Genomic DNA, 15,632 nt, shown 5'->3' on the forward strand with positions numbered 1-15,632 from the left:
TAAATTATACATTTAAGTTAACATCTATATAACGCCCAAATATTAATGGAACGGGTGTAATAACACCGATGTTTCCTTCGATTCTGTCTATTTCTTATTTATTTTAAGTACATAGTAGTATATAGTTATTTTCTTTTCATACAAACCTTCACCCGGTACTCTCACACAAAACAAAGAATTATCCAATTCAGTCTAGTCGTTTGGAGGTTACGCACGTATAAACACTCTACGTTTCATTTTTATTTAATTAGATCCTAGCTTATTTTCGTAACTCTTTCAGTTTCTACACAAAAAAACGTAACACGATATTTGACTAGATCTTCAGAGCTAAGTGACCTTAAATGAGATTCAACTGACCCCCTCCCCCAATTGCAAGCCTAAGCCTCACTTAATGAATGGATGCCCCCTTATAAACTAACTAGCTGCGCCCCGCGGTTTCACCCGCGTAAGTATGTATCCCGTAGGAATATCGGGATAAAAAGTTGCCTATATGTTATTCCAGTTGTCCAGCTATCTACGTACCAAACATCATTGCAATCGATTCAGTAGTTTTTGCGTGAAAGAGCAACAAACACACACACAAACTTTTGCATGTATAATATTAGTAGGATACCAATTTTGAAGGCACATTGTATCCAAGTCTATAACTACTACAGCTTACGACGGCACCACACAAAGACGTATATTAACTTAACAACACACACACACACACACACTGCAAACTGAGCAAGATGCATATTTAGTCAGCGTTCAAACTGAACATAAACCAGTTGCTAATTACAACGTCGTTAACATAACTAATTAGCGTTTACATATGTTTTCATATCCTTTGTGAGAGCGCCTTTTATTTATGTTTTGGAATTTGTTCGGAGCGTGTATCGTGGAGCGGATAAGATCTACAATCTCGTTTGAGGTTCGATTTCGATTATAGCGAGAAGAAAGTATTTTTGTCTAGTATCTACACCTACATACTTATCACATAAAACTTAATAGTTTCTTTGTTACGACACGTAAATCTTAGGAACTGCCGGACCGAATGTAAAAATTATTTTACCGTTGTAGTGCATATCATATACGTGATCCCTGAAAGCTATAGGCTGTATATTATGTACCACAGCCGGACCCGACGAACCGCAGGTTTAACAAGTGTATGAGTAATAGCATATAATATTATCTAGTAAACAAGCCTATTAAATTAAATCAAATAGAAATACATTGTTTTGAATCTATTCACTTAAGCTTTCAAAGATATGGTAATATCAATTACATAATATATTCCATTATTTTGTACTTTTGCGAAAGAGGCCACAAACAGCGTGGGGGATTATGGTCTGAGCCCTCATAGGAGGCCTGTGTTCCAGCAGTGGGAACGTGATTATGATACCTATACATAGTATCGAGTACCTCCCAATATTAAGGGAAACTTGTTTCGTTATTTTAAATAAATTTTTTTTTAAAATACATTTTATAGTGTATATTATTTAGACTTTTTATAAACGTTTAAATTTTCACCATTAAACGATGAATATATTGTATTAATCGTTATGGGCCGCCGGCCGCATCACACCCAGTAACTAATCACCAGCCACGCAAGGTCATCGTCTGGCTCGGGTCATTGACCCGCAGCATCCACCGATCTCACACGGCACACTGTTAAGCCCTTCATCAAACAGACGACGTGCTGTGTTGGATACATAGTTGGATGCTTTTGGTAATGTTCGTGATTGACATAAGCCTACATTTCACTTTTCAAAGGTACTCGACTTTACAACATTTATTGTTTTTGTCACTTCATACAAATTTTATGAGTCAATTTTATATAAGCCTAAGATAAAAATCATGCTCTAATGATGGAATTGCATTTACATGAAGTCGGTATACCTGAAGTAATGATTTAATCCTGGCGATCCTAATTAGAATAGTAACACTTCTGCATGTTATAAATTTAAAACAATTAAACTATAAAATTTATAAGTTCATGAAATTATTCTATGAATTAATCTATTGTCGCCAATCCTTGATAACTCTACAAAGTTTGAATTAAACCTTTCCGTTTAAAGTGTACAATTGCATAATTATGATTTGTTTCAATGAATATTTTTGATATTAATTTCACTACATAGCATAAAACAAAGTCACTTTTTCTGTCTGTGTGTATGTCCCTATGTACCTATGCTTATATCTTTAAAACTACGAAACAGTTTTTTAAATAGATTCAAAAGGAAGGTTTATGAGTATATACTCCGAATATAACGCAAGAAAAAACTAGTTTTGAATAATTCGTATTTTCCGGCCACTAAACTATGATGCAAAACTACTTTGAACTCAGACATTCCTATCAATATGTACGGTTTACACAACAGCGAGGTTACTGCCTATATCTCACTTTTATTAATGTTTTATACGTAATGCTGGAAACTTTCTGAATATATAAATTAACGAGACAACAGCAACTCAATTACTTTTCACACGAAGGTCCAGAATAATTATTAAATGATAGATAGATACATAGTATGTAGGATATGGATGGATAGATAGATACACACATAATTATTTCTTGCTGCTCACAAAATTTACAGAGAAACAGACTCTATTCTAGACTATATTCTCCTTTTCTTGTGCTCCACAAGAAAAGGAGAATATATGTACAAATAGCGCTGCCAATTATTGTGTATGTGAATCTGGATCAAGTGGATTACAATGTGTGGGTTCATCTATACTGATAATTGAAGTTGAAGGGTGTAATTGTTTGCTTGTTTGAACGCGCTAATCTCGTGAAATGCTGGATTGATTAAAAAAATTCTTTCACCATTCAAGCTTAATCATACTCGAGTGACAAGTCAATACTTTACTATTCAAAAATTAGACTATTTTATGAGAAAAAAAGCAATGTCTGTTCGGTCGGATAATCCCATCAAAATCCGTAGCGTAGTTTTAAAGATTTAAGCGTACATAGAGACAGACTGAGTAAAGGACTTTGTTTTGATACTATGTAGAGATAAGCATATCCATAATCACGGAGTCATCGCCCCGCGGCTGCAGCCCTTTCACCGATCGTTTAATTAATTATTATTCTACTTTTCGCACGCTGCGTGGGCGCGGTAACGCGACGGCGAGCGTGTGCCGGCCGGTGGCAATAAACGCACTTAGCTTTTGTCATTATTGTTGATAAGAAAATCCTGTTTGAAATGTTCGTGGTGTTATTTGTTTTTTTTTGTGTTCTGTTTTCGCATTGATTAGGACGTAACGGGCGGGAGGACTTGAGTTGGTTCATATAAAAACAGTTCCTAGTTTGTTCTTGTGTGAAAGCTTTCGGAAAAATAATATAGTCGGTTATAAAATATATAAAAAGCAAGTACTATAAAATACAAAGCCTTTAGAACGTTGTTAATGTTTAAAAACGATATCTTCAAAATTAACAAATTTGCGTAGGTATACTTACGCGTAAATTTTTGAATTCGCCTGTTGTCACTTTCTTAATCTATACATTCTATTCATAATTTATTAAATTTTGTAACGATACAACGACTTTTATAACGTATATTCAAGTACAAGTATACTTACTGATACTGTAAGCTAATGTATTTTAGATGCTTTTGTTCTAGAAATTATTTATCAAAACTTCGCGGGTTTATGTTCTTGAATGTTCCATAAATAATTGAGAGATATAACGCAATATATTTGATATATAGCACGCCTTGATTACCGACACGCAGAACAAAGAGGGTATGGATTAGCCCATCTGTGTGGACTGGGGACAAACTAGAGAGAGCAAACGGAATTAACGCTCTTTGCTAAGATATCAGCTCATGGTGATATATGTCCCCCTGGCGGTACAGTTGAATAGGATTTGTTTTATTAACGACTCTTTAATTTTATCATCTTTTAACAGAACAACAAACTTGAAATATTTAGTGCTATATGCACCTACCTACTTAAAACAAAAACGTTCGCAGAAAACCAATTAAATTCCTCAAACAAAGCGGGCTACGTTAAAAGCAAAAAGTTTCGCATTTCATTAACATAATTTCATGTTCTATAATATAATAATATGGAGTACTTTAACGCGAGCACTTGTGAAATCTTCAATATCCAGCGGGGCATGCACAAAAACCCCGGAATTAGTTCCCTTTGGACGGCTCTCCCCGCGGGCGAGCCGCATCCTCGCCGTGTGTCCATAAAACGAACGACGTTTTTTTCTGAGTTGGGATCGAGTATGTGGTTCCTTTGACGTGAAATATATTTTCACTATACGTTAAGAAAAATATCAAACTACGCGTATACTAATCCCTCTATGTATCAATGCATTCTATCAAATTGTAAACATCCTATAAAGTGCGTTCATAGACTATAAGTACAAAAATACCTACCTAATGGTACCGAATATGACAATATTGAAACAACCAAAAAATTTAGAATATAAGGATACCGACTGTATTGCCGCTATAACTCTGCTATATAATACAAGTATTTTTATCGTAATATTATAAAAACCATAACAGGACGCCCGTGTCCCTGCAGCGAGAATAAATATTAGGCAATATTGATGATGATAATTTATTATTAAAACTGTTTATGCTGCATTCAGATAATCGGCGAGGCGAGGCGAATAACGAACCCACTTGTATAAACATTGCACTCACCATTCGCTATGAGATTCGCGTATTCGTGTTAACTGTTGACTGATTTTTGTTGGGACGTAATCAAAGGGAAGACGAATGAGTCAACAGTGGTCCGTATCGACACTAACACACAAATGTTACGTCGAATATATCGTATCGTCCGGTCGTTGTGTATGTATGTGTAAATGTAAATATGCGTTTGGCAAAGCTGTGGATGCCGCGCGTCTCACGACCGCACGGAGCTGCAGGATCGCCTCGAGCTGCGCACCCAGCTACTTGAAGCACAAACGCACTTGTCTATGCAAACATTACCGAACCACGGCACTCGTGCACAGCTGTGTTTGGACTCCGTTTTTTTTGTTGTTGTTTTGTTTCTATTTGTCTAACTTAGTAAATGTTCCGTTTGAAGGCTTTTAAATTACCTATGTTATAAATTCATGCAATTCTATGAGACTTTCTCTATGTTTTGTGGCGAATACTAACAATTGAAGAAAAACTACACTAATATTATTAAGAGAAAGAGTTTGTATTTTTGTTTCTTTGATTGCAATGGATAAACTCAAAAACTACTGGATCGATTTTTAAAATTATTTCACCATTGAAAAGCTACAACTTCGCTAAGTGACATAGGCTATATATGTACCTACCACGGGCGAAGCCGCGGCGAACTGCTAGTATATTATAAGGAAAACTTGTTAAACATTTTTTGCTTATAACTTGTTCACTTTACGTTTCACAATAAAAAGTACGTATTATTTGCGAACTAAGGTATTATTTTATATACAGGTACTACACGGCAAAAAAGCTGGTCCGTTCATTTTAGACTATGCGAGAAACAAATTTAAGCTCAGCCCTTGATACATAAAGGTAAGAAAATTCTGTACACCACTACATTATACACGTAACCCATATCTCAAAACGGGGAGCACTCTGCGCTGCTGACCTGACCTTGTTGTGCTTTATTTTAATGTTACCTTTGAAATTAAATGTAGCACGTGCATGGGTACAAACTGAGTGCTCTAGTAACAAATATATTCATGTTTTACACGTTTCTTTTATACATTGTTGTAGTGTTATATAATAATGTTATGAAATGTGAGATGAAAACAAGCGTTCCACTCTGGCTTCGCTCGTGATACATATATAGCCGTGAGCACTCGGGGATCATGACCGCCTCCTTGGCACAGTGGTTAACGCGTGAGCGTAGAACCGAGGGGTCCTGGGTTCAATTCCCGGTGGGGACGTACAAAAAAAAAATGTCTCGGTCTGGCAGGACACAGAAGGCTGATTACCTACTTGTCCCTAAAGAAAATCGATCAGTGAAACGGATGTACATCATCTGCCCCATACCCCACTAGGGGACACGGGACTTCACTTTACTTTCGGGGATCACGTACGTATGTATCCATTGATGGAATAATTTTAAATCGTTCCAGTACTTCTTGAGATAAGCGCGTTCAAATAAACAAAATGTTCAACCATAAGTTATAAGTATAGATAGAATATATATTAAAATGAACGCTATAATATTTCTGACGAGGTATAAGATTTTGAATCAATTAAAATGGTCAGTATTTAAACTGTGGTGTAAAGTTACCTAAAACCATTAAACAAATTATGATGTCAATTAATTTATCTCGATAAAGGTATCTTATATTATCAAACTAGCTGGTGTCCTGTGACTTTTGCGAGTCTTTTATTTTGTTGCTAGGTTGTGGACGTTAAATACCTATTATCTTCTTTAATTAAGTTTGTAACCTTAAATTAAATAATTTATAATCTCCATTTAAACTATGCAAAAAAAAAACGCCCCATTTACCATAAATTCAATTAAAAACGCCCATAATCCACAATGAATTACTTCCACCTCTCCAAAATATTAATGACACAGGAAAAGAAATATTAAGTAGCAAAATAATAAGTGTCTACATAAATTATTTTGCGCGCCATTACTGCCCGAGATTCACACTTTTTTATATTAAATCGCGCCATTGAGTATCCCATTAGTGCTTTATGGGAGAAAAGTCATTATAATGTCATGAATAAGGTTTTTATTTCCATAAAAATATTACGTTGGACCCACACTCGATTGAACATGCCTATCTGAATCCTTATGAATTATAGCACGGGGTATATTCGAAAAAAGGCTTCGCTATATTGCGTTTCACGTTAAATATATATGGGTCGATATAATTCACTATTAATTTAATTTGTTATTAGAGAAATAGGCTCTGCTCGAAGCAACTTAGATGTCACTCTTTCAGTTGCCTGATATTTGAATTCTAGTCAGGAAACATTGCAATGTCTTTAATTTGATTCGTATAAAACATCTCATGTGAATTAAATGATTATGCATTACTATTGCTTACTGCGTATTCCCTATTACCTACTGGCAATAAAGGTATCTTAACGAAATTTTAATGAAAAAAAAATAACAATCAAATGTTACGGTCATTAAAACATATGTATCTCGTACCACCATATGTTTTATGTCCATTACATTTTTAAAAATCAAAAATTACCTTTCCAATAGAAAATTCATTCGCGAATCACCTTGAACATACATATGCGTATACCTAAACTACCGAGTCTCCTTTATACATCTCCAAAGAACATATCTATCCGTTTTTGCTCCAACTGAAAGAAAACAGTTCTATCAAGAGACAAGATTGTCGTTGGTATTTACCTTCAGGCCAATTGTCGTAAACGTGTAGCGCTATGTCGCCAGCCGAATCCACCGGACTGAACACGAACTCCTTTGTCTTGCCCGACACCAGGATTAACCGTAGATTTATCTGGAAGCAAGTGCACGGGGGGGTTAATGCGATGTTTCGAGTAATCTGTTATTATTAGACTCTATTACTATCGGTTGTGTATAGAAGAACGATTTCATTTTATAAACAACGATATTGCAATCGAAGTTCATAATAGACTAGCGGCTCATCCCGGATCCGCTCGGGTTGACACGTTGAAAACAAAATGAAATAGAGACTATTTTATATTGTAGTTGTATGAGAGAAAAAAAACAATAAAACGTCATTGAAATTACAGATTAGACGTTTATCAGAATTATACACGTAAGCTATACATTATATCCATTTGTTTAAAACAAAATTCAGACAATTCTTTATGAAATATAAAAAAATGTATATTATTGTTTAGCTAAGTCTGCCAATACTTTAGCTTTATCAAAAAAAATCTAGAGTATATTCACATACCACAACGGAGATAACAAATACATTTTAAAAGCAAGGGAAGGACTCATATATAGTCTTCAATTGTCTTCAACGTTATCATAAATCAAACAACACATGTAAAAAAAATTCTATGCCACGTGAACTGTTAAATTTAATTTTCTTTAATGTATAAACATTATCATCATAAGATCATAAGATCTATCTTCGATTTTGCTTAGTGTTTTCACTGAAAACGTATTGCATATCAAATTTACTATAAAAAAAAAAGTTTTACATGTACATAAATATATGCACTAAAAAATCTAACTATATCATGGAATAAATATTGTTCTAAAAAAAATAAAAAAAGAAACTATCGACCCTGCCAGGATTCGAACCTGGAATCTTCTGATCCGTAGTCAGACGCGTTATCCGTTGCGCCACAGGGCCAGTTAATAAACTACCAAAATTATCTAACAGATTGCTCAAACTTATGAAATATAAGGTTTATGTAAATAAATAATTCGTGGACCGTAAATAATTATGTCTTTCAAAGTTCTTAAAGAAATTTTGAATAATTATCATTTTAATGACATAATAAGTATGTAGATAGGATATTAAATATAAGTCGATGCTCAACAGTCATTTAATAATGTTTCTTTGAATCTTTATTTTATTTATTAATTTATTTTTATTTTTTTATTATACACCACATATATTCGTGACTTCTTAAACGTTTCCAGTGTAAACAATGTAATTTTTTCAGATTATTTTTATGACTGCCCATTTTTGAGATAAATTTTCAATTTAATATTTGTATTGTATATTAAAAAAAATTAAAGATGCTTTTTTAACAGCGCGACATTCAAAAAGCATTATTAATTGCACACTAAAGCATAACTTTCGTCTAAAATGTTTTTTAAAAAATAACACTCATAAAACATATTGCGCCCAGGGACACCCAGTGTTACGTCGACCATATTTCATTTTTCCCGCCAACCGGGAGCTATACGCCATTGTTATTTTTGCTGCCTTGTGGCCGTGCTGCTAAAGCGCGGGAGATTTAGCATATTTTCATGCATTCACTTTACTTATTATGCCATTAGTGTATTAAATATGGCCCAGTTTTGAAGAACACATTAATCTTACTCATCTTTGTTTACTTTTAAATTTTTTATACGATACCACCACTAAAAGTAAACGATTTCATTAATGAGCTTCAAACACACACACACACACACACACACAATTGCAAGGTGAAAGTAATTCTCGTATCTACACTAAAATTGCATTTATTTCATAAATAACAATTATCATCCTTAATTATGTAAAGGCAATACATAGAAGAAAACAGAGCACCTCCTTCTCAGTGGGTACAAACCATGCCTTTATTAGGGCACTCTATTAAGAGACTCGATAAACGCGTAATTGCTACCAAGAAATGTTAAGTTGAATATTAAAAGGAAAACACCATTGCAGCAGTAGGCCGCATTGCAGAGCGCTGCGCGGGGGGGAGCGTCTTCGGAGGTGAACCGTAAAATTTATTGATGCAACAAAAAAATCTCGACAAGTCATCCAATCAGTATAAAATTGTATAAAACATTGTTGCGATGAAATTGAACTGTGAAAGGCTACATTTACTTAGATGATGACGATTGGTATTTCTACGTTAACATGTGATTAATTATTTCGAAAAACAATAGGATACTCCATAATCGACAGCCTACACAGTAGATATTCCTTCATAATCGGGTATTCTATACCATATCATTCTAGACATTACAACTAGTACGATACCATATGATCATTAACAACCGAGTCGTCAATGCATCGACGAATGTCAATAGACACATCATGACCGTTCCAATGATACGCCATCGTACATCAATTAAGGAAAACCAATCAACATTTTCCACTATGATACCGGCAGACAGTGAAAAGTATTTATCGCCGGCAAGGGTAAGTTAGCACCTGGCACGGTGCCAGCGGCTCGTACGCTAACCGATACAACACGTCTTGAGTGCAGCGTCTTCCACATTCAAGGTCTACGTCGATGGATGACACCACACCAAAGCGGGATGTGGATCGTTATTTATTTGACAGTTTTAATAGGTATCCGTGTAGGTACATAATATTTTCTTTAGTAAGACAATGTATTAATTAAAGTTATTTGTGAGTTGCATTTTCTTTGTTATCTAGTAGTATGTATTAACTAACCATTTTGAACAAATATGAGACATTTATTAATACTTTGATATTACTTGAAGTTTTGTTTGGCATGATTGGCTTTTAGTTCGGCTAAAGAATTGTCATCTGCAAATAAGTTACAAATAAAAACAATCGATATTCAATAAATCAATATTTTTAAAACACTGTTTGAAATTTTAAGAATACGGCTTTACCTATCGGCTTCAATATTACACAAAAGACACACATATACATATGCTATACTTGTAAGTGATAGGATTATTGTAAAATGTAATGTAAATTATATAATTTTGGTGTGATATATATATATATATATATATATATATATATATATATATATATATATATATAATTCTCGTGTCACAATGTTAGTTACCGTACTCCTCAAAAAGGGCTGGAACGATTCTCACGAAATTTTGTGTGCACATCGGGTAGGTCTGAGAATCAGCGAACATCTATTTTTTATAACCCTAAATGATAAGAATAAGACAGAACAGCGTTTGCCGGGTCAACTAGTATAGATATAAAATAATATATATAAAAAGAAAGCCTATTCCATTCGAGGTCTTAAGTCCACGAACTTAGTCGCTTAGCGACCGCATCTTCCCGTAATTTCCTTTCTCAAATCAACACAAGAGTTAAAAGCATTATAAATGAAAAGTGAGGAGAATTCCAATTTTTCATAACAATTTTACGATTGATAATTTACATAATAACGCCGAAAAGAAACACATGTTGTAATTTTAATGACTAATTTAATATTAGCTGTTATAATAATACCAAAGTAGCGTTATTACCATGACGATAACGTATCAAAGAGCACGCGGTAATAATAGAATATTATCCATTTGTTTATGTTATAATTAAATTAATATCGAAATAAGCCTAATCTATTGTTTTAGAGCTAATTAAACGTATATCAGAATTCCAATTCAAGCGTGAAGTAAAAATATTCTTCAATTTCGTTTCTCCAGCAAGAGCCTCCATAGCTCAGGGGTTAGAGCACTGGTCTTGTAAACCAGGGGTCGAGAGTTCAAATCTCTCTGGAGGCAAGCAATTATTGGCTACGTTTTTTATTTTTATATTTAGCGAAAAACTGTGGACTTTTGTTTTAATAGAAGAAAATATTTAATTTTCGATTCTTTGGGACTTCTGAATTTTATTTTTAGTTTTATAGCGTTGAATATATACATGACGAACATATATCAGATTGGTAGGTATTCAGATCGGTATATTTGAATTATTAAAACAATAAATATTGAAAATTAAAGTGACACTTTAAATGTATAATACCATAACTACATAGTTTAGTATCTATGTAATAAAAAGCTGCTATACCGAGTAAATATAAGACCAAGTGGTATCAAGTGGACAAGTTACGAGCAGCACTGAGGATGGTATATATAACGAAAGTTTACCCTCTTAATTTAGAGGGAGAGTAATACGGGCTAATGGAAATATTCAATGAGCTGGCCCAGAGGTCGGCGAAGTTAGCGACATCGATCCACGGTTAAGTCGCATCAGCTTTATCAGGTAACTTCGATCGACCACTTAACTTGGCTTACATTAGAATATCTAAACTTATCTTTTCATCAAACAGTTTCTTTATTTCGGTGCTTTGAGTCATGGCTCATTGGCAGTGCGATAGAATTTAATTCAGCAAATGTACGATATAATTTCATTGGGACAATTATAAATGTGAACACATATTACGTGAAACGTATTAAATCCGTTAATTGGCCCATTAACGCCGCATCTATAGTGAAAATAAATAAATCAATTCACAAGCTTTCACAATTATTATTCCATCAACCCATAAATCATCAATTTTACGTCGGCATCACGGTTTCATATATCGTGTCTGTAAATTCTATAAACCAACAGTATTAAAAGCATGTAACAATTTTATTTCGTGATATTACAATCGAGTATAACTAACAGAAATGATACGTTCCTTGATCATAGTTCCTTTGATATTTGATAAATAATATCACATCCGGAGCGCGCAATCAATTGCCAAATACGATATCACAGACTATCATTTATACGACGCAGCAAAACGAACAAACGTTATAACACTGCCATTATCATAAGGATAAACGTTCCGATCCATTGCGTGATGAACAATAAGCGATAATGTTGGCCCGGGGCGATAGGCCGCGTATAAATCAACGCTGCCTTAACCGCCTATTGACCTGTTTCCTCTGCCTCATATTTCAACGAATGAACGTAGGTTTATTTTTCTACATTTTCCCGAATCCCCGCGGGAATAAAGCCCGTGAAAGCCTCCAAGTCGGAACGTTATTAGAGCCCAAATAATTCGCGTAAGGAATTTTAATAAGTTACTCTCGGCAATAGAACGGCGGGTAAAATATAAATTTTAATGAAAAACATCAAACTTTAAAATAACATCATGAGCAGCGCTACAAGTTTTTGTTTAACTATTTGTGAAAGGACATTATGCAAATTCACCAACACACCAACACACCAATACTATTGTACGAATGTTTACACATAAGCGCTGTTTCTATATTAAATCCGATTGTACATATTTAGTAATGAACGATAGTTGAAAGTTGGACTAATATAGCAAATCTGAAAAATAACCAATAATATAATTTATCAATGGCAAGTATATCTCAAAGTTTTTATTTTGTTCTTTCCTTTCCTTTCCTTTGTACAGAAATCTAATGGAATAGTTACATACAGTGCAAAATCACGAACACAGTTTTCAGTAAGTGTGGAAGCATCCGAATTCGTAAATAGATGTGTGCAATCAGCAAGATCCTGGGTCAGTTTTACTAACAGAAACTTAAATGAGCTGCTTCTTTGTTATACGATTAGTTTATTTATCTATTTAGGGGTATTAAAGCAACTTGGGAATAAAAAACAAAACTTCTTCTTTTATTAAAGGGCAGTTACAGATTTCGTTTTAACGTGTGGAAAAAATTTGAGACTATCAATGCTGTGTGAATGTGAAAGCTATGTCTATATCTGTATCTGTGATTTATATTTGTTGTTTATTAAAAAGTAATAATATTGTGGAAAGATTACAACTTTAAAAATATACACTTGCACTCTTTTAAACTGAAGCATTTAAAGCCTCAATATGACATAGAAAACAATATACATAATAAAAGAAAAAAAAAAATAAACAAATTAATACACCAAATCCCCTAATGAATGCCATACGATACTTACTGCTTAAAGCTATTTAATTACAGATAGAATCGAATGTATCGATATGAAGCCGAAGCAATCAGAATGAAACGGTAACGATAGCCGGCAGGTTGCGGTCGTGTGCGCTAATCTGGCAATTACAACAATTTTACGGATCCATTTAGTTGCCTACCCGCAAAGAGCAGAATTGATAAGTCACAGGGCTGTCGATAAAAGATAATTATCATAAATATAAGCAATAGATACAATGAAAAAAAAAAATGTTTTTTAGACCTGTGTGTGACCGTTTGACCAATCATGTCAGCACCTGTACATCAGATTGATACACTAATTGATATCTTTACGAGCAAATGATGAGAGTGTCTAGTTTTGTATTTGCTATTTGCTAGGTCAAATGACTTAGTGAAAACACAAACCATTAGACTAGTGAACTTATTCAAGCGATTATAATCAATTTTAACAGTAGAAACATCAACAATCAGCTTTAATACTCTTAATTGAAATGGGTCAATGTAAAAATGGAAAATAATCATGTCATCATAGATCAAGGAGGCATTAAAAAAACATCAACCTAGTTTTAACACATAAGTGAAAACATTTCATTTCGACGTGTAAGAATTCGTCCAATTTTCTAGAGAATTCGATTACATCTAGCAAATATATAAGGGCGCTTAATACGTCCGATTTCTCAATGTTGACAGCCCTCAGCTACGACCTACTTCAGTGCTCCCATTCACCCTGACTCTGAAATTATAACGAATCGAATCGCTAGCCTCGATTAGACAGCCGATTTTATACGTGCATAAGCCTAATGTCCGAGCCTCACGTTACCAACTACGACAGTTTCCATAACCGTTATAAATTATGGCTTAGCTTTAATAGGACCTATCTCTGTAACTATAACAATTATCTATTAGTATAGCTAAAGTTTTACTTACTATTTAAATAACAAAATATATATGCCTAAAATTGTAAATCATCTTCTCATCCTCTCATGCTTATTTTTTGTTTGATTAAAACGAATTAATTTATATAATGTTTATACACACTATAACAGTAATACCTACAATATAAACGCAATATAAAGAAATCCCAAGTGGAACACGTGATATAGCATTACCAGTTTTCTGCGTCTCGCCTAATTGGGTCTTGTTTATTTTTATTAGTCTCCATAGGGATTGAACCTTAGACGTTTCGCTACACCAACCACTATCTCTATAATAACCTTATTTATCATCGCGTTATATAATTAAACACTTCCTTTAATATTAATCACGTAATAAGTTAAAACAATACGCTAGTAATTGAAAGCTTCCTGCTTTTCTATTACGTCGGTTAAAAAAGAGTTTTTAGTGATAAAGTCTTATCGGTGATAACAAAAAATTCGTTACAAAAGGTTTTATTGCGCATATAAACGGCAAAGTACGTCAATATGGACGTAAGGCTAGACTAATCAGGCGCCTTATCCGTTGTCCAGACATGTCAGTTGGGGATTATGAGATGTCTGCCCAGACTTATGTTGGCTACTTCAACTAACTTTCATAACGTCTGACCACAAAAGGATATTGATAGTAAGATGTATTATATTAGACGGTCATAAAACTATTTAATGCCATTTTGCTTTAAGTTTGGCATGAATATTTGGTATATGGCAGAATGGATTGATGAAGGAATGTTTTTATTTATTTAACAAGATCAAGATCAAATTTAAGGGCTCAATATATTCTAGTCTAGTAGGTATCGTACAAAATAGGTAAGTCCCTTGTTATAGATATCGGTCAATTACAAGCGTCATTTGCGATTTAAAAACTAAATTTATATAAAAGCAAGTTTCTTCCGAACACAGAGAAGTAATTTAATATCGGGACGTGTCTGAACTCTCTTCAAGAACAAGTCACACAGGAGACGAGACTTTTCAAATTGACATGTATTCGAGTATGGGCAATAAGTGACCCAATTTGTTCAGTAAAGTTGTACTGTAAATATATTTCATATTTGTCTAGGAATATCGAACTTACTGGTACTATTAATTTGCATTACATACATTAAAATTATATACGTTTTTTTTTAAATCACTATATATATTATAAAAACCCGCCGATCTAAGCATACATAGAGATAGATGACGGGAAGCCACTTAGTTTTATACTATGTATACATGTAGTGATATTTCTTACCTGCATAGTATTACCATACTAGAAAATAACATAATTGAACATGCTACGTTCTAATATAGTTCGATAGAGATGGCTGTCGAAAACAGAAATCATCTTAGACAGCCGGGAGCTTATACATATAATAGCACATCAGCCGCCCAAGTTCCCTCGAGGGTATTAGGCCGCAGGAAATTACGCCAGCACCGGTAAATAATATTAATGACCGCATTATCGCCAACCTGTCGTTAATAGCACGATATAATAAGTAATTAGGCCGCGCTGACCACTCC

The 15,632-nt window shown here is 34.0% G+C and overlaps 1 protein-coding gene and 2 non-coding genes across 3 annotated transcripts in view; 1 reads left to right on the forward strand and 2 right to left on the reverse strand.

Moving 5' to 3' along the window:
* Positions 1–15,632, reverse strand: part of LOC119837501 (ubiquitin-like protein 3) — a 118,988-nt gene that overhangs the window by 8,895 nt on the left and 94,461 nt on the right. The window contains exon 2 of the mRNA XM_038363101.1: positions 7,309–7,417. Within this exon, the coding sequence (XP_038219029.1) occupies positions 7,309–7,417 (109 nt within the window). The remainder of the gene's footprint in view (positions 1–7,308; positions 7,418–15,632) is intronic.
* On the reverse strand, positions 8,176–8,248 carry Trnar-acg. The gene has a single exon. It is a non-coding gene; the product is annotated as a tRNA-Arg (tRNA).
* On the forward strand, positions 10,986–11,058 carry Trnat-ugu. The gene has a single exon. It is a non-coding gene; the product is annotated as a tRNA-Thr (tRNA).

The sequence above is a fragment of the Zerene cesonia genome, chromosome 27, assembly GCF_012273895.1.
Source record: "Zerene cesonia ecotype Mississippi chromosome 27, Zerene_cesonia_1.1, whole genome shotgun sequence".
In the NCBI taxonomy this organism is placed as follows: domain Eukaryota; kingdom Metazoa; phylum Arthropoda; class Insecta; order Lepidoptera; family Pieridae; genus Zerene; species Zerene cesonia.